Here is an 18862-nt window from a genome sequence, read left to right as displayed (position 1 = left end):
GGGTATGGCAACGCCAGATCTAAGGCGGAATTCGAGGTTCAAGCTCACATCACCCGAGTTAACTCTCGACGTGACGTTTGGCCGATTGGATAGATGATTCGAGATCTAGCCTTAGAAATGGATTCGCTCTTTACTGATAAGTACACTCCGCGTCGTCTCTGACGGTGATGGCACTAAAGAGAGTGTCGTGTGGGGCTCGTCAACCATCCCCTGGTTTTTTCGAAAAGAATTATTTTAAAAATAAATTAAACCGGTATAATAGATCAAAGTATACTTTGTGACTCCAACTTAATTCATAACCACTAGAGTTTTCATTCAAAAATTATAAAAATAAATTTATCTCTTTATTAATCTATCCCTTAAATATATATATTTGTACATTATTTTATCGTTTATGTTAACAATATTTGTCTTTATAAATAAAATTTAGAAATAACTTTGCTCTAAAATAAAAGAGGCAAAATATATTTAATTGAAAATTAAACCATGCCATTGTCACTTAGTTACTTGCATTTGGAACTGTGTCCTATATCTAATTATTAAAATTGAATCGGACATTGACCACTGGGTCATTAAAAAAATGATAAATGAAAGATCAGAAAGGAACATATATGAGAATTGCTTGAACTATTCAAAGAACTCAGAAGTTAAACAGGGGTTAGAGGAGTAAACTAAGACTTCAGCTCTATATGCAATCTGGAAGATTGAAGAGCTTGCTTTTGTACAATGTCAGATCAACAGTATTAGCTTGGTAGCCTATTAAAGCACCCAATGCTTACTATTCCTTTCCCATGCTACATTGAGCTACCACATTAAAACCTCATTTGGCTTGAAGTAACTAATATCAATCAGAGATCCCATCCGTCTGAGTGAATTAAGTTTCAGGACCATTACATTGACAAACCTGACTGCTAGCCAATTAAATGTTTGTTCATGTCATATTAAAACTAGCATTTCACAGATTGAATCTGTATCCTTTTTCTGCATTGCTTTCTCGCAGCTATGATAATATTAGATTTCTAACGCAAAACAGCTTATAGTTTCTCAACATCTATGGAAGTATATACTCCTCAATGACTAGCTAATTGCCTGTGTCTGAGTGCTCTCCAGCCGATATCCCGCCTAAAGAAACCTTCAGGCCAGTCGATAACTTCGAGTGCGTTATAAGCTCTGGACCTTGCTTCTTCTATATCTTTTCCCTTTGCAGTAATGCCCAGCACACGCCCTCCTGAGGCAATGAAGTTTCCATCAGCGTCTGCAGTGGTGCCTGCATGAAATATCTTAACCATTGGAGCAACCAGCTCTGCTTCCTCGAGGTTTCTAATTACAGATCCCTTTTGATACACCCCTGGATAACCTCGACTTGCCATCACGACCACCATGGCTGATTCAGGAGACCAGCTCAGTGATACCTGGCCTAACTCTCCTTTACAAGCTGCAAGTAGAACTTCTGCCAAATCAGACTCCAATCGCATCATCAGTGCCTGTCCAAAGAGAAATGAGTGTATAATAAGCATGAGGTAGAGGAATATAAATGTTGATGGACAATACCTATATAAGGACCTGAAGAATATGATATCAGATAACAAATTAAAGTTGCTAACCTGGCATTCTGGATCTCCAAAACGCACATTGTACTCTATGAGCTTAGGCAGCCCAGATACCTTCTCAATCATAAGCCCAGCATATAACACGCCAACAAACTTGCAGCCTTCAGCTGCCATCCCTTTTACAGTTGGAAGTATTATTGTTTCCATGACTATGGACTGGAGTTCTTTTGTCAATATTGGTGCAGGGGAGTATGCGCCCATACCACCTGTATTTGGTCCAGTATCACCATCACCGACTCTTTTGTGATCCTGTGCAGATTCAAGAGGCAAGGCAGTTTCACCATCCACCAATGCGAAGAATGATGCTTCTTCACCCTCAAGAAATTCTTCAATGATGACTCGTGAACCAGCTGAGCCGAAAGCACCGTCAACCAGCATCAAGTCTACAGCCTCAAATGCCTCTTGCAAGTTCATGGCAACAACTACACCCTTTCCAGCAGCCAGTCCATCTGCCTTGACAACAATAGGAGCCCCTTGCTCTGTGACATACTGCTTTGCCTCAGAAGGACTTGTAAATGTGCGATACTGAATGAGAAAAATAAATGGAAGGCAATAATTTCTCTTGTGCAATCATTGACAATAGTATGAATAGAGCAGCGATAAATATCATTTACTTATGCCAGATAAGAAACTAATAGTGCATGTACATCCATTTCCAGAAGATGATTTCCTATTAGAGTAAATTCAATAATTAAACAGAATGGAGATTGGGAACACAGTTATGAAAGATCCTTATCTATTATTCAAGTAATCTTGTGACAGAAAAGAATTGACTTGACTACTCTTTGTACACTACTTGTACTTTTCAAGGCTGGGGATCAATGGATGCATGTGAGTTCATGACCAAGATGAGGCTATTGACACAAACTAGGATGAGTTTTTCTTTTATCAAAACTTCATTAATAATTGAAAACATGAAGAACATGATACAGATAAAAGGCATCTGATGTGCGAGGGCTTCGCCTTGAAAGGGCACAAATGTTTGCAACTTTACCCCCTGCCCCCCACCCCACCCAATATAGAGAGGTTGTTCTCGTGACTCGAATCAGCACTATTAGAGCACATGGAGCCATGCATAACACAACTCTACTAATAAGATGAAAAATAGAATTCCTGAAAGGCTATCGGTGTATACCTTTGCCGTTGGGATGCCATATTTGTCACATAACTTCTTCATAAAATCCTTTGATCCTTCCAGTGCTGCAGCCTCTGATGATGGTCCAAATGCTGGGATCCCAGCCTTAACAAGGTCATTCACAAGACCAGCAACCAGAGGGGCTTCAGGACCCACTACCACCAGCCCAACTCCCCACATGCGGCAAAAGGAGATCACTGCTGCGCTATCAAGAATGTCGAGGGTTGAAATGCAGGTGGCATCTCCAGAATGAGCAATCCCTGCATTTCCTGGCGCACAAAATACTGCATCACAGGATGGAGATCGCTGCAAGGCATAGCAAAGAGCATGTTCGCGTCCACCACCACCAATGACCAACACCACCACCCTTCCTTTGTACATTAATAAATATGTGAAGTTTATCAGGACTTTCTACCATAAACAGAGAAGAAAAAATAAAGAGATATTGCTAATAGTAGAGAAAACGAAGATGTTTCACAACAATGCAAGAATATTTCCAAACATTCATCTTAATTTTCATGAAAGTGATGATGGCAGTCCACTAGGTATCATAAACTATAAGTTTCAAAATAGAATAGAAAGGATATCTTGACCTTACTCATGCCATTTTAGTAAAGAAATAATCGACTCCCACCACCAAAAAAACAGTTAAAAAAAGTAAAAGCAGTTACGCATCAATCAATTAAGCCTCAAATGTCAAAACAGCTCCATTAAGATCGACAACTACAATAACCAAATTATTATGGATTTAAATTACAACCAGCTTGATACCCTGCTACTCCATGGCCAATAAGAAATTAGAACGCCAGACTAACTCTCATAAGATCAGCAACTCTCCCTAAAACCTAGCCATCCAAATGGAAACTCCAATTCAACAATTACTGGCAAAAAACAACCATATCCTGATTCACTATATCCTTGCAATCAAAGGAAAAAAAAAACAATCTTCTGCATTGATATCCCGATCTACTACAACTTCCAGAAAACAAAAGGCGGTTATTCCAAAAGTATCAATCAGAATAACCAGAGCTCTTCTAAGACAACTATAACTAAATAAGAAAATCCAGAGTATTGCTACTTAAATTGAAAATATTACAAACATTCTAATGTACCCAAGTACTGCTACTTAAATTTATAGCTATCATAATGCATTAGATGCACTCTTCATCAAAAGAAAGCTGAATCCAGAGGCCGTGACAAACAAAAGAACTAAATTAGCAAATCTCACCAGAACCGCGTGCACTGCCACTGTCATTACCAGACTTGGTTCCGTCAAAGTTGCGGTCATTAGTTGCCAAAGCCCTTGCGATGAGTTTCCAACTAGATGATGTATGGGTTATTCTAAAACGCGCAGAGGAAGGAGGACTCCATGTTTGATAAGCAGGAAAGGAGACTGAAAAGCTCAAACCACGACAGAGATGACTCTGCGAGAATGCCTTAGTGGCATGTTTTTCCACAAATCTTGGCCAATTCCGAATACTACAAGCGGCACAAGCCATCAAACTCAAATCCTAAATAAAAGAAAGAATACAAACATTAGAGAGTCAAAACCAATCACTACACGAAGCCTATTTTTCCCAATCGAAGGTTCGAAATTCTCTTTCAATCAGAAACCGAATATAATATAAAAGAATCGGTTTTTACGCATCAACAACGAAAGCATCAGATGGGCATCCTCTCTTTCGACTCATGACTCTTCTCCGACTAGCGAATCCAACAAAGGCGAGTAGGATTTACGACGAAGAAGAAGAAGAATAAGAAGCCAAGAGAGCTTACCCAGAGCAGCAGCGGATTTAGAGGGAGGAAACGAAAAGTTTTAAGCGCCGAAAAGCCCAGCTCACACTGCTCTTGGCCGCACCGAGGATTAGGGGAACATCTATGGAGCGCCAGGATAGATGGAAGACCTAATCCGGGTCCAATCTTGATCAAGTTGATAGGTCAATTTTGGTCCAAAAGGACTAAATCGTCGAGTCAAAATTAATTTAATTGGCTCGTCTCTAGATCAACTCAACTCAACCAAAATCAGAGCTGATATTTTCCAAATAGCTTTTTTTTTTAGTAGATAATTGTAGGCTAGACTAATGAGCTAACCCCATCATGTATATAAGTTGAATATACTACAAAGACGAGGGCCCGAATTGATTTCTGGAAGTCCAGATTGCAACGTTCTAGTTTACATTAGAGCATCATAATTCATTACACCTCATGATCTAGGAAATATGTACAAAAAGCCTTCACCCAGCTGCTGCCAAGCTCCTATTTTCTCCCTCCCGGGTGACTGTACAAAAAATTTCACCCTCACGTCTCCCTCTCAACTTGCTATCTTTACACAAACTACTGCTACGACTACTACGTCCACGAGGCTCGTGGGCTCTTGTACATAATCTACACACAAATTTTTTCGGCACATCCTCAAAATCTTGGATCCCTGAGCACCTTGTATGTCGCCATACACCACAGGCATCACAAGCCAGCATCCTCTCGCCGTCGTCGTCGTTAGCGCCGCAGACACAGTTCACCTTCCACTTCGCCATCCCCCTCTCCATCCGGAACTGCCCTAGCCGACGCCTGCCGCCACTGCACCGTCCTCCGACTCGGGCCGTCCCGCTTGAGCCGAAAAGGAGCTTGAGCTGAGTGGTGTCACTTGCAGCTTTGCAATCCATGAGCAGTTCGACTTGGAAGGTTTGGAGGATAGGGTAGATTTCTCTGAACGCTTTTGTAGCTTCGACCTTCAGGTCTCCGACAGTCGCAGTTGCCGGAAGCACGAGGAGCTCCGGCGGAGGTGCGACGTTGGACTTTGGCTGGTCTAGTAGCTCGACATGGCACCATATGTTTAGTGCGAAAGGATCTGGAAGTAACCAATCATTTGATTCATCATAGTGCTTGATGAAATGCTTGCAGTCGAGAACTGTAACTGCAGAGCTCCGGGCAGACTCGCGCGTCACTCGTAGCTTGTCATACTGCATAGTCTCAGGGCTAAGAACAGCATGATACAAGAATTTGAGATCACGTAGAAGGTGATCTCTTGAAGGTCTCCATAGGCCTTGGCCATCCAATGCCTTGCTTTCATTCGTAGCAGCTTCAAGTCTGTAAAGATACAATGAAAAAATTGAGGTTGAGAGAACTATGATGCCACGATAAGGTGGGAAGTAAACTGTAAACTTACTGACCTGAATTCTAATGTACTTGTTTCAGCATTGCATCTAACTGATACAACCAAACCATCATCAGTTGATCTGCCACCGAGACTCTTCAAGCAGTGATCGAGAAGCTCAGGTGACCCTACGCTCCAGCTTGCTGCTCCCCTGAGATCACGCAAAGACACCCACCGCGACACATCAGCGGCACGAAGAACCTTGATCATGATATCCTCTGCTCGCCTAACGTCGTCATCTGGCCAATGGCATGGTTTCCTTTTGATGGCTTCTGGTGATGTCTCTGCATATGTTTCTGAATGTTTCTGTCCATGAGCACTTCGAAGCAATCCAGTCACATAGCAGAAAAGGTCCCTCACAGTAATGAGTTGGTAGTCCGCAATGGATTGATATAATGCGATAGTATTCTGCAACCGGCTCCGAGGAACTCGCGCATGACCGAAGAACAACGACAATGGCATGCTGGAGAGGGTGTCAATTGCTTTCCGGTAGGTTTCAGCAGTGATACCAAAACTTCCAACACCAAACCGGTATCCCCAATCTCCGAACCAAGAATGGCCGGCACTGACTGCATGTAAGAGGCGATACTCCATATCATGTTTCCTCGACAAGTCCATGACTGTGACTTTCCTGTCATTCAAAACAAACTTCGGTTACTAATACACAACGGACAGAAATAGAAAGAAACAAATGCAGAACAGTTGATATTATCAGAACAAATTTTTTATGCAACAAAATTAGTGCCAGTATTTTAGGTTTGAGTTCACACTTTTTATTCAAAGTTAAGCTGTGATTGCAGTCATTCAAGATATAAGTCCAAGCCTCGAAATTGGTTTTCAACAGATCACGGAAAGCCACACGCCATACAACATGTTCACATAAACTCACGTCAAGTTGTCGACAACTCAACACATTGATTTGCATAATAAAGTCTTCTGACTATGTAATCTATGATAGTTCGAGGTAGGTATAATAAGTTAAAAGCATTTCATAGAAACACAGATATATAAAAAAAGCACAGGTCATTTATCCATACTGCCTAGCAATTTTATTGTGGTAAACAAGAGCCTAAAGATATCTGAATGATCGTTGTTATGAACCATAACAAGATTGTCATGCAGAGCTTCTTTCAAATAGGAAATGCCCTATGTAGAGCTGAACTGTTGATCAGCCCAGGGAAATACAACTGGGTAATCTGAATTTGCTGTATTAATGCTAAAAACTTCATCCAGGACTGAATATTTGTTGTGGAACACAGCAATTACAAAGAATAATAAGATTTTTCTATGTTATGAGTGGATTTAACACAAAAGGCAGCATCACTATAAATGAAAACAAACAGAATGTTTCTGGCCAGCAACTGATGACGAATTGACCAAAGGTTATACCATTAAAAACTACATATTACCAGAGCAGTGGGACGACATTATGTTAACAGTTGCTTCTGAGACAACCTCCATGCCACATGCATTAAGATTTTGGCAAAGGATACCTAATGTTTGGTTAAATTCTGTCCTACAAGGTGATTAAACGAGAAATCTTCATACATCTGCCGTAGATTGCATCAATCTTCTCAGAGAATTCAAACAGCTCAAGATTTTTTTAAATTTATGAATAAATAAGTTGTTATGAATTTATTGGCAAATAAAAGGAGCATATGCAATTGGCAACTATTTTTCACTGATGATCCAATCCTTATCACATAATGAAGAGCTACCATAATGGAAAACATGGAACTTAGTAGCTCTGCCAGCTACTAAGTAAATCTAGCATTGACCATTCAAATCATAGTACCATATAAAACAAGAATATCGACTCAGTAAACAATGTGAAAGACTCACTTGGGAACATGGCAGACAATCCAAAAGCTGTTAAGTTTTTAACACACCTGACTTGGAGCAGTTTACAGAGACGATCCCAGAAATCCATCAAGTCACATCCTGTTAAGATCTGTGAGCCACCTTCCTGGCCATTAATTCTGACAAGGTGGCCATAACCATTAGCATGCACCACTCCATGCAACAAATGACTATAATTTTCCACCTGGGCATATCCCCAATCATCTTGATTATCAGAACTGATATCATGGTTGCATAAAGAACACCTGTAAAATGGCTCATGGCGTATGAGACAAGTCATAATATGGAGTTTAAATGACACATTATTTTATGGAACAAAAAAAAACAACCCTCGAAATTTCCCAAAGAACAAAATAAACTGAGTCAAGATTTTTCTCTGAGATAATTCTTAAAATACATAGCCTGCATAATTCCAGTGAATTAATAAGAGAATGTCATCTTAAAAAGAAAAGAACAATTATTATTTATATTCAACATGATCCTTATAAGATGTGATTTATATGATTGGCCACACTAACCTATCTACTTTGCAAGCTTTGTGCATCTATCCAGAAAGTAATAATTGCAGCAACACCCAGATGTATTTTATTCTAGTGGGATTAACATTTCTCTGCATCTCCAGCAATCACTACACACCCAACAGATGGAAATCTTACAGGTTACAATGTCTACTAAAATTGATTCCACTTTGCAGAAATTAGACTTTTATGTGCAACTTACTCATAAAGTCCGTTTCAGGAGGGTCAACGAATATGACATTTGAGCTCAAACTACGAACTTTTGGAAAACATTTATGCTCTCTTGAACATACAAAATAACATTATAAACATGGAAAATATGTATAACTGAGACTTACAGGAGGAAATCTGTTGGCTATCACATGTGGCAAGTTGAACCACATGGAATAAAAGATAAGACTAGGGGTGTGCTAATTCTCTGGGTTGAACTAGGTTTCATCATCTATACCTAATCCTAGTTGGATTACAATTGTGGTTTTGGAACTTTTAACAAAATTATAACACTTAATTAATCAATCGCAATATGCATCCAAGATATATCAATGAGAACCCACCTCAACTCTGATAAGTCCACCATCAACCCACAACCTCCACATGGGCGCTTGCTGCTTCCAATAATGAAGTGATAACGCTTTCCACAAACTGGATGACCACCCCAACCTGCTAAATAAAATATTAGGCAAAATTTAGACAACTAATACGACTATTGTTCCCTCACTTTCTCCTCCTTTCCATATTTTGTACTTCTCCTCTTTTCTGCTCCATCACATTTAAGCCAAATCCAATCAATGTATTGTGCTTCTATTCGAGACTTAGTGTATTCGGAAAAGCTAGTCATGATCATAGTTCCTTTCATATTTAACCAGCTATGCATCAATTATACTACTCTAAGGCCAGTCCAGAACATATTACTTACGAAAGGAACCGGAAAGAATTTTGAGAAAGGAAAATTAATAGAAGAAATAGCTGAGATCTCGCCCCGGGCTCACCGACGACTTTGCACTGCTCGCAGTGCACATTCCTCGACCGCGTCACGTCCTCCTCCACTATGTCGAGCTCCACCGCTGAGCCGCCATCCGACAGTCCCACCCGAAAACAGATCCGCCACGTCAGCACCTGCGACGACTCCCCGGCGGCGGAGAGAACCGTCGCCGGCACGAGGCGCGCGTGCCGCGAGAGGAAGGACAGCACGGCGCACCTGAACGGACCCCCAAATGGACGCCCCTCGGCCGACGGGAACGTGAGGAAGTCGTAGAGGTCTGCCGTCACCCTCCGCTTCGCCCGCTTCAGGGGCCGGCCGTTGACGGTCATAGCGGAGCCGGATCTCCCGGATCTAGCTGAGATCCGACGGTCTCGATCGACCCCCGTCGAGCCGAGATTCGGAACAGGAGCAAGCGAGATCTGAGAAGAGGAGAGAGATCTCGAATTCGAATTAAACGACCGAAATGATTTTAAATCGAGAAGAGGAGGGAGGGAGAAGGATTCCAAATTTTAGGCGCGAGCTTGCGAAAAAATAAATTGGCGTTTGGTTAAGCGGAGGCGTAGGTTATATATCTATATATCTATATATAAGAGAGTAAGTCGGTTCGGAGAGCAAATTACGATAATAGCCTTTCGGCGTTGTCATTCACACGTGGTGCGGTATCCGTATTTATACGTATCCAATCCAATACCGATTCGTTTCTGTCAGGCGGAATCCGAGCCGAACAAATCCGACTACACGATTGGTTCCGAGATGGATTTGCATCGAAGAAACTCGCCGGATTTAATCTTGGCGGGTTAACGGGCCAGATTGAAACTTTGAACTGATGAGTCTTTAAACCCACAAGAAATTTTAAAGATAATTTTGGCAGATTAGGACTGAATAAAGTTATATTTATCTTTTAATATTGGATCAAATATAATGGTTTTATTATGGTGCGGCTCTCTATTTTAACTAGATTTTGACTAGTCTTTATCGTTTTTATTTATTATACTATTTTTATATTTTTGTTTTGTTTATATAAATACTTATAGTTCTGTCCCTTCTAGGTTAATGAATATTTTGAGGGTTCACATATTTAATATTTATCGGTGAGTTTGATTACTTTAACTTTTTTTTCTTTACCTAAATTTGCGATTAAAGAGTTTGCCCTGCATTTAGGGGTGAAAACGGATCGGATACGAATCGGATAGTGCTCAACTCATATCTGGATCCGTATTTTTAGTTCGGATACGGATATTGGACGGCTAGCAAAATTTAAAACCATATCCTAATTAAACGGATACGGATAATTTTCGGATAAATGATCGGATCTTAAACGGATATTGATTAAATTTAAAATAATTATAATATTTTATTTAAATATAATTAACACAAAATTATTAAGAGTTTTACAATAAATAATTTTTTTATATGTCAAATATATAAAATTAGAGAAATTAATCTCTATAAATAATATATAATGTATTATTAGTAATAATATTAATACTTACTATTTAAATAAGCAAACTAAAAACTGTAAATCATTTAAAAAAATATGCGGGTAAACGGATATCCGATATCCGCATCCGAATCCAAAAAATTTATCCGACCCGTATCATTTTTCAAAAATTCTATCAGTATCCGAATCCGAATCCGAATCCGAGTCGGATAGAAATTCTTTATCCGAATCCGATCCGAGTCGGGTCGGATAGCGGGTCGGGTCGAAGTTAATCCGACCCGTTTTCACCCCTACCTGCATTAGATTACGAGTGGCAATCCGACTGAGCTAATCAGGTTCGAGTCTAATCAGAAAAATATAAACACAAACACGACTCGTTTATTAAATAGATTCAAATTTCTAAATACAAACACGATCCAATTATTAAACAAATCATACGTGTCATAAATGGGCCAAGCAAGTGGCACAAAATATTCAAACTTTTATAAGTTATTCAAGGTATAAATAGGTTCATTCGATTTATAAACGAGTTTTTTCATATTATAAATTAATTAATTAAATTATAAATAAATTATCATATCATAAAAGCTAATTATGTGGTAAACGATTTAATTAGACCCATTTAATAATTATGTTAGATGGGTTCACCCGTTTATAACCTGATTCTATTGAATTAAATCAAAACCCATTTAAAAGTTAGGCTACGGTGTCTAATTATCTTTTGCTACCTCTAAGTTTGATGGATGAATAACGGAAAAGGAAGTGCTTCAAGCATAATAGATATGAATAATCTAAGCGTACAGATAGAAATTCTCCTAAACATACATGCCAGAAGCATGGATCTGTTGAAGGAAATTAAACTTCTTCTGGTTAGCAACATAAAACTAACACTTTTAGAATCGTCCAACTTATTCCTCTCATAAAAAGCAAAATCGAAATTTAACCTCCTCTGAGAAAATGCCAGATCTATCTTTATCACCAACTTAGACCCATTGCACTGAATTCAGTTTGCCACCTTCCATCTTTGGAAGCTTGACCTGTACCAGTTATTGCGGAAACGAACACAGATGAACTGAAAAGAAAAGAGAAAAAAGGGGCAAGAATCTATTAACATAACGTCCAAATCCTGCAGCCAGAAATGGGCAGGGAAAGCTCAGAAAGAAACAAGATTCTCATGCCACCATTTCTGTCTTCTTTTAGCCGTTTCAAACTCTCTTTAATACTGGTCTTATCACCTCAAAGCTAAGTCTATATATTCACAAGAACTGGTTCTTCTAATGGGGTTAATCTAGGAAGGATGAGCTACCACTGTCTTCTTGCTACTACTTTTGGGCTCCTCTTGCTGTCGAATGGGGCCGTCGGCTCACAGCAGCAGATTCCGGCGATGTTTGTCTTCGGAGACTCTCTAGTTGATGATGGGAATAACAACTTCCTCAGCTCCATTGCAAAGTCCAATTACTACCCTTATGGGATTGATTTCTCCCAGGGGCCTACGGGGAGGTTCTGCAATGGCAAGACTGTCATTGATGCATTGTGTAAGTATTTTCTCTTAATTTTAGATTCAATTCAATTTTTATTCCGGTTTAAGTCAATTCAAAGCTTGTAAATCAAACTTAGAGTCAATGGGCTGAAAGCCTGAAACCGACACTGATGAAAAGTAAGTTAACAAGTAAACAATTACAGAATCTCACCTTTCAGATTTGTTCCCTTTTGATTCTTCCAGGTGATCTTCTTGGTCTGCCATATTTGCCACCATATATAAGCCCTGTCCTCAATGAAACAAGATTGCTTAGTGGAGTAAATTATGCTTCAGCAGCTGGAGGAATCCTAGATGAGTCTGGCCAATTCCTTGTATGTTTCCTCTCATAGAAGAATTATGTTTCACATCATACATTACAATATTTATTAATAATGATTCAAGCCCTCTTAATTCTCTGAAGTGAGTGAGTGGCAAGCACCCTGAGTTAAATTTAACTTAACACAAATAGGTGTGATATCAGAAAATGAAAATGAAGACTATGAAGTACTTGACACGTGAACAAGATAAATAAAAATGGCACAACTTGATATTAAAAGCACATGTAAAGATTACTTTTGCCTCTTTAATTAAGAGAAATTATGTATGGATTTGATTACAGGGGGAAAGGTTTAGCCTAAGCCAGCAGGTGCTCAACTTCCAGAACAACTTGAATCAGCTGAGGAGTATGATTGGTGGAGGGAGAAACTTCAGCCAGTACCTTGCCAGATCCATTGCAGTGATGGTTTTTGGGAGCAATGACTACCTCAACAACTATCTCTTGCCATCTCTTTATATCTCCAGTTACAACTACACTCCTGAGCAGTATGCCAATCTCCTCATCAACCACTACACCAGACAAATACTGGTATATATACTTATCATGCTCTTCAAGAGTTCGATAGGCTTAAGAGATGAACTTAAATCAAAGTATCGAATGCAATATTCTCTTGCAGGCATTATACACTGTAGGTCTGAGGAAGTTCCTGCTTGCAGGGGTTGGTCCCCTTGGCTGCATTCCTAATCAGAGGGCCTCTGGTCTCGCACCAGCTGACCGATGTGTTGATCAGGTGAATCAGATCGTCGGATTCTTCAACAAGGGGCTGAGATCACTGGTCCAGCAGATGAACAGCAACCACCCTGGTGCAATCTTTGTTTATGGCAACACATATGGTGCAATGGGGGATATACTCAACAATCCTGCTACTTATGGTATGTCCTTCCAAAAACTAGACAGATTTATCTAATCTTGTAAGGACAAAAAAAGAGGAAGCAAATCGACTCATTTTTTTTCAAGTATATTTGCAAAACCCACTCCCTCATTAGTTTGTAAGGAATATTCAGAATATATTCTGCTTTTCCCCCTTATTAAAACCTTTCCAAATCCTTCTTAGTAGTTAAATCTAAGCCTGGAAATGACATAATATCCAGTACCAGATTCATGAGTTGAATAGCTCCTTTTTCTCTAGATTTAAGATGGCTGAGACTTGTTTCCAGGATTCACAACTGTTGACAGGGGCTGCTGTGGGCTAGGAAGAAACCAAGGGCAGGTTACTTGCCTTCCTTTTGCTGTGCCATGCATTGAGAGGAACCAGTATGTCTTCTGGGATGCATTCCACCCAACACAAGCTGTGAATCTGATACTTGCACAAAGAGCATACACAGGATCTCCCAGTGATGTTTACCCTGTCAATGTGCAGCAGCTGGCTCAGCTGTAGCTCTGGATAAACCTAAATGTTTTGATGTTCTTAGTGCAAGAATATGTTGATCTACATGGATGAATCCAAATTATGAGTGTTTTTCTTTCATATGTATGAGCTAAATGTGCAGACATGAGTGTCTAGGGTACACTAAAATTTTGTCAGGATTATGCATGAAGCCTCGATAAAATAGCACCTTCTCTTGTTCTAATAAATGTGTGTTCCATGATCGCCAGCGCCTATATCCGCTCCTGATGCACCTGCGCCCAGAGTGATCGCTGTGGCCACTCATTGCTGGGGGAGTACAAGGACTTTTGATGACTGAGAGTCAAGCGATGGTCAGTTCATAAGCCATCCAAACAGAAGCAATTCATTCTTTTGATAAGTAAAGAATCCATCCTCGTATAAATCCTGTGATCTTGGAGACCTAATATGGTGAATCTAATCTTTTACATCTAAGTTACCTTATAGCAAAATTTCTACAATCTGATGCTTTGTTGCTAAAAGCTATTGCATCATCTATTTCATATCATAGGAGATTGAAGAAATTATAGAGAAGAATATAGTAGTTCCAAATCAGGTAAACACCTGAAATTTTTAAATTTGGATAGCTCAGTATCTTGGAATATTGACAAACACAAAAAGTCAAAAAACTTTCAACAAATTTGACAAGTGCCTAAACAATCTCGACATACTTACATTGTTGGCAGCTCATACTTTATGACTTCCCTCAGCACTACACTGAGATTCAATATCAACCACCATTGGCACCTCTTCATCGTGCCTAAATTCTTCAGTTTCACTCCGTACATATCGAACATCTTCATTTGCATTCTCTCTCTCCCCCTCATCTACTTGATTCTCATGCTGACCTGATCGCTCGTTAGCGACACTCTCTGCATCATCGTCCTGCAAACTCTCTTCGTTTTGAGCTTCATAATCTAACGGGTTGTTAGCAGCTACCTTGGTCACTGGAAGGAGCGAGACTCTGCAGAGAGGGCAGGTGGTGTTGGTGGCAAGCCAGTGGTCAATGCAATCCACATGAAAGGTGTGCCCGCATGGGGGTATCCTTTGAAGCCGTTCATCTGATTGATATTCCCCCAAGCAGACAGAGCATCTGGATGGCAGTAAAAGCATTTCTTCAGAAAAATGGAAGAGCAGAATGCAAATAGGGAGCATAAAGGAAGCTGAAGGAAACAAAAGCACATCAATACCACAAGGAACTCCACACATCCATATATGATGAAACTCTAGCTTCCTATTATGTCAGAAACTAAAGAGAAGAAAAGCATTCTAATGGCTAGTAGTGACACGTTTTTAATTGCTTTATGCTAACCGCTGAGAAGTTCTGGCATCATGATGCAAGTGCCTAGCCCAGAAGTTTCTCCTTTTAGGACCTACCGGTCATATTTGATCTAAAGTTTGCTGTGGTTTCTCGAAAATTTTAGCACCTCACACTGATGTTCCCATTATTGAGCTATATCAGTAGGGTGCATCCATACAGTAATCAGTCGGACAGAACAAAGAACGATCAGATGTTTGTGATCTGTTCCTGTCTCTCATCATCGATCCACGAACATTAAGGCTAGCAGGATAAACTATCAGTTTTCTGTCAAGCAAAACTTCCAAAGTGCAGTAATTGTGAGTAAATGCTGAGATTCGGAAGTATCAAAAATCCATTTTGCAATTTTTATCTATACTTGCAAATGTTGAATTTAAACTAGGTGGTTGGAATTGTTTGGCATTTTAAAAAATGTCTGAAAAGATATCAAGTCTTGAATAACTGGCAGAAACACAGAAGCAAAATTAGTTTCCAACTCCTCGAAATCTGATTCTTACCATCTCTTTCAAGTATCACAGCAAACTATCAGTTTCTTTTCTTTATTACAAAAAATAAGATGAGACAAACTTCTTCTAAATCCAATCTTCTGTAGTTTCTAAAGCCATATGCCAAGAGATGCCAGAATCATCAAAACATCGGTGGAGAACTTACAGAACCACGATGACTTACTGAAGATACTCTTGATTAAAGATGTATCAGAAATAGATGGCTTCTGTATGACCAATTGATCACGCAGCCAATGGGTTCCAACATGACAATTACATGCTTCTAAAATTGTAAGAAAATCTTTTTTGTTCAAACATGGAAAGTTTTGTAGTCAAAATGGATTTGATAATAACATATTTTGGACTAGAAAAAGATTATCATATCCTTGAGATATATTATCATTATAAGTGACATAATTGCTTATTGCAGAAATGATTCCCCAACAGAAGACGACTAAAGAAATACTCTATCTTCTTGAAGGAACAAAGAACAAAAAAAAATGCGAGATTAGACAATATAGTTCCCTCTACCTCCTCAAAAAATGAAAAGAGAAAGAATTCAATGGAATATATTAGCATGAGCTTAAAATATGCGCAACTTGTGATAATAAAGCATGACTATGAGAATAATATCCACTTAGCATTTAGCCCGTGCAATTTCACTTTGTTCTTGATAAAACAAAGTTCAAAAGTGATGATCCGATGAGATTAACACAAGAATCATAGAAATTAGCTTTATATATTCATATAACTCATCCACCTATGAAGCACGGATATAGATATGTCGATATGGCAAATCTGAAAAATATAAGGATATGATACGCCTAAGATACATAGCTCATACATATATATATAACATATATGAATTAGTGAACTTTTGTACTTTCATTTTCTTTATTCAGGTATCTTTTTGTATGATATTTTATATAAGATCTTCAATTAATTTTAATAAAAGAAATACCATTGTAAAGAAACTAGTATTACGTAATGTATTACTAACTAAGATGTAAGATAAACAACAAATTTAATTTATAAATCAAAAGGAATTGGTCATTATAACATGTTTTCTTAATATAGATCATTAAATAAACAAGCAAATTCAATCTTTTCACAAAATACGAACTTTTAGATCCAACAAGAAATGAAAGGTAATAGTCTCCTTCAATTTGGCTTCTATTGATAGAAATCTTGGAAGTATCCGAGAAGTATCCACAATATTAATTTCATTTTAAAAAATTCACATATTTAAGGAAGTATTTGATACGTATTCAGAAATATCGAACGAGTATCATATCCGATAAGGATACGACAAGAGTATAGAAGTATTTGTGTTTCCTAGTCATCTACTAGGAGAAACCTCAAGACTACAAGGTTTGCACATTCTAGACTAAGGGATATTTAATTATTTATTGATCCGTAGAACGGTAGAACATTATATTTATTGGTTCACAGGTCCTCTGTAGGAATAGCTCAGGAAAAAAACATAAGTTCCTGCCCTTTGGCATGGTAATCTTTCAGAATTCTTGGTACCTGATCTAGAGGCATGTGTAACATAGTAATGTAAATTCACTATCAAAAGTTTCTTTAGACTTCACCAAAAGGGCGAGAATCTAAATATTCCCCTTTTTAACATTGTTTCCTACTCTCTTCTCATATTGTCCAACTGGTAGCTCGTAAATGTTATTTTTCATTTGTTATGCCTCAAAATATTCCCGAGTCTTCTCTATACCAAATCAAACAATGACAAAAACTTTTCTGGCTTATACAATATGTCTTCTCTGACATCCATAAAATTGGAAGCATGCAATCCAATAGCAAGAAATATGTCCATTAACCAACAAGGACAAATGCCTACCTAACACAAGCGACGACGAACAAGTTAGCCGACAAAAACAATTGGAACTACCTTTGTAAGCAAACAATTACATAACTAAAAAATTGACAAATTTATAGTGCCCACCTGTCATACATCCTCAGTAAAGCAAAAATAGTAAAAATCAACATGTTAAACGAGATAACATCTGATCACATGCAGATTTGGTCTTATAGATTGGATCTCAACTGGTAAACATATTTTACAAAAAATCAAATTTGGGATACTCAACCATTACTAAACATCACAATGCATATGTTGAAATGATCACTCACTGTGTCTCTCTGATCAAAAAGCTCTCCTTGAACACGACCACCGGGAGCATCTCCCTCACTTCCTTCTTTATCCCCGACTCCGAAGGCTAAATGTGAAACGCAAACAAGAAACAAGAAGCATTACATAAGAGACCCATCAGATATGTTGCAACTTTATCCTGTAAATAAATTCCAACAACTAAAAATGTTACTCTTGGGAGGTCTCCCCTACTCAGGTGATTGGCTCTCATCCTCAGGCTTTGCCAACTAGCTCTCCGGCGCCGCAGGTAGAAGAGGTAGAACAAGAGCAGCAGGACGAAGGTGAAGAAGACCGGCACCGAAAAGATGAAAGCTTGGTAAAGCTTCAGCTCAGGGGAAGCAGCCGAGCAGTACGTGGGCGGATCCGAAGTGCTACAAGACATCACCAACCTCCTCGCAGAACCCAACCCAAGAATCCAATGTCCAATCCACGAAAACCCAGATCGATATACGCGAAATTACTGAGAAAATATACCATATGGGTGACAACGAAAGATCAAGAAAGCAAAAGAAACATTAATTTTCCTTCCCCCAAATCTCCAAAGAAGGGGTAGAAAATAAGGAATCTGACGGAAGCCCAGATCGAAAGTTTGGATTTTGGGGCCACAAATATAGAGATGATCTCGAGAAAACGGAGGTAGCGAGAATGGGAGGGGGAATCCGACGTGTCGATATAGGAAAGGTGGAGAACAATTAAACAAAGGAGGAGGCGGAGGAGGACAAGGGAGGCAATTAGATATCCTCGCGATCTCCTCAGACGACCTGCCTACTTGGAGGCAACGAGAGGACACGACTCACGAGAAAATAAAATAATTTGGAGAGATTTTCTTTTTCTTTTTTAAAAAAATCAAATATTCTTTTTTTTTTCTTTTTAATTATTTATTGCTTTGCTTTGCTTTGCTCCTCATTTTTCCACCATATGTACACTTTTTTTTTTCTTCAATTTAGGACTT

At 39.0% G+C, this 18862-nt stretch overlaps 4 protein-coding genes across 8 annotated transcripts; 1 reads left to right on the top strand and 3 right to left on the bottom strand.

Annotated features, from left to right (window-relative positions):
- Nucleotides 1-823: 823 nt before the first annotated feature.
- On the bottom strand, nt 824-4653 carry LOC140765315 (phosphoribosylamine--glycine ligase-like). Of its 2 annotated transcripts, none has more exons than XM_073104343.1 (5): nt 4522-4653; nt 3974-4256; nt 2746-3116; nt 1605-2135; nt 824-1484 (listed from the first exon to the last, which is right to left on the bottom strand). In XM_073104343.1, the coding sequence occupies exons 2-5, from the start codon at nt 4242-4244 to the stop codon at nt 1071-1073; spliced, it is 1587 nt and encodes a 528-aa protein (XP_072960444.1). In that variant the 5' UTR covers nt 4245-4256; nt 4522-4653; the 3' UTR covers nt 824-1070. The 2 variants fall into 2 exon arrangements, with proteins under 2 accessions (XP_072960444.1, XP_072960452.1); XM_073104351.1 differs by having other exon boundaries at nt 4390-4527.
- A 233-nt stretch (nt 4654-4886) lies between these two features.
- Nucleotides 4887-9795, bottom strand: LOC140761993 (PHD finger protein At1g33420-like). 2 transcript variants are annotated; one of them, XM_073099579.1, is made up of 5 exons: nt 9267-9795; nt 8832-8940; nt 7789-8004; nt 5916-6530; nt 4887-5832 (listed from the first exon to the last, which is right to left on the bottom strand). In XM_073099579.1, the coding sequence occupies exons 1-5, from the start codon at nt 9586-9588 to the stop codon at nt 4980-4982; spliced, it is 2115 nt and encodes a 704-aa protein (XP_072955680.1). In that variant the 5' UTR covers nt 9589-9795; the 3' UTR covers nt 4887-4979. The 2 variants fall into 2 exon arrangements, with proteins under 2 accessions (XP_072955680.1, XP_072955688.1); XM_073099587.1 differs by having other exon boundaries at nt 8832-8937.
- A 1761-nt stretch (nt 9796-11556) lies between these two features.
- Nucleotides 11557-13934, top strand: LOC140759797 (GDSL esterase/lipase At1g71250). The gene is made up of 5 exons (XM_073096471.1): nt 11557-12235; nt 12424-12551; nt 12839-13084; nt 13173-13428; nt 13714-13934. The coding sequence occupies exons 1-5, from the start codon at nt 11998-12000 to the stop codon at nt 13932-13934; spliced, it is 1089 nt and encodes a 362-aa protein (XP_072952572.1). The 5' UTR covers nt 11557-11997.
- LOC140760251 (RING-H2 finger protein ATL58-like) lies at nt 13768-18780 on the bottom strand. Of its 3 annotated transcripts, XR_012104349.1 has the most exons (5): nt 18083-18779; nt 17892-17977; nt 14616-15033; nt 14113-14237; nt 13768-13902 (listed from the first exon to the last, which is right to left on the bottom strand). XR_012104349.1 is itself a non-coding variant. In XM_073097141.1 (4 exons), the coding sequence occupies exons 1-3, from the start codon at nt 18290-18292 to the stop codon at nt 14628-14630; spliced, it is 702 nt and encodes a 233-aa protein (XP_072953242.1). In that variant the 5' UTR covers nt 18293-18780; the 3' UTR covers nt 13771-13902; nt 14616-14627. The 3 variants fall into 3 exon arrangements, 2 of the variants coding, with proteins under 2 accessions (XP_072953242.1, XP_072953230.1); XM_073097141.1 differs by lacking the exon at nt 14113-14237 and having other exon boundaries at nt 13771-13902; nt 18083-18780; XM_073097129.1 differs by lacking the exons at nt 13768-13902; nt 14113-14237 and having other exon boundaries at nt 14512-15033; nt 18083-18772.
- Nucleotides 18781-18862: the final 82 nt, after the last annotated feature.

The sequence above is a fragment of the Typha angustifolia genome, chromosome 1 (genome assembly GCF_048772165.1).
Source record: "Typha angustifolia cultivar Huaian chromosome 1, ASM4877216v1, whole genome shotgun sequence".
NCBI lineage: Eukaryota > Viridiplantae > Streptophyta > Magnoliopsida > Poales > Typhaceae > Typha > Typha angustifolia.
Note: the sequence above shows the minus strand (reverse complement) of the source record. Positions and strands in the feature narration are given on the sequence as shown.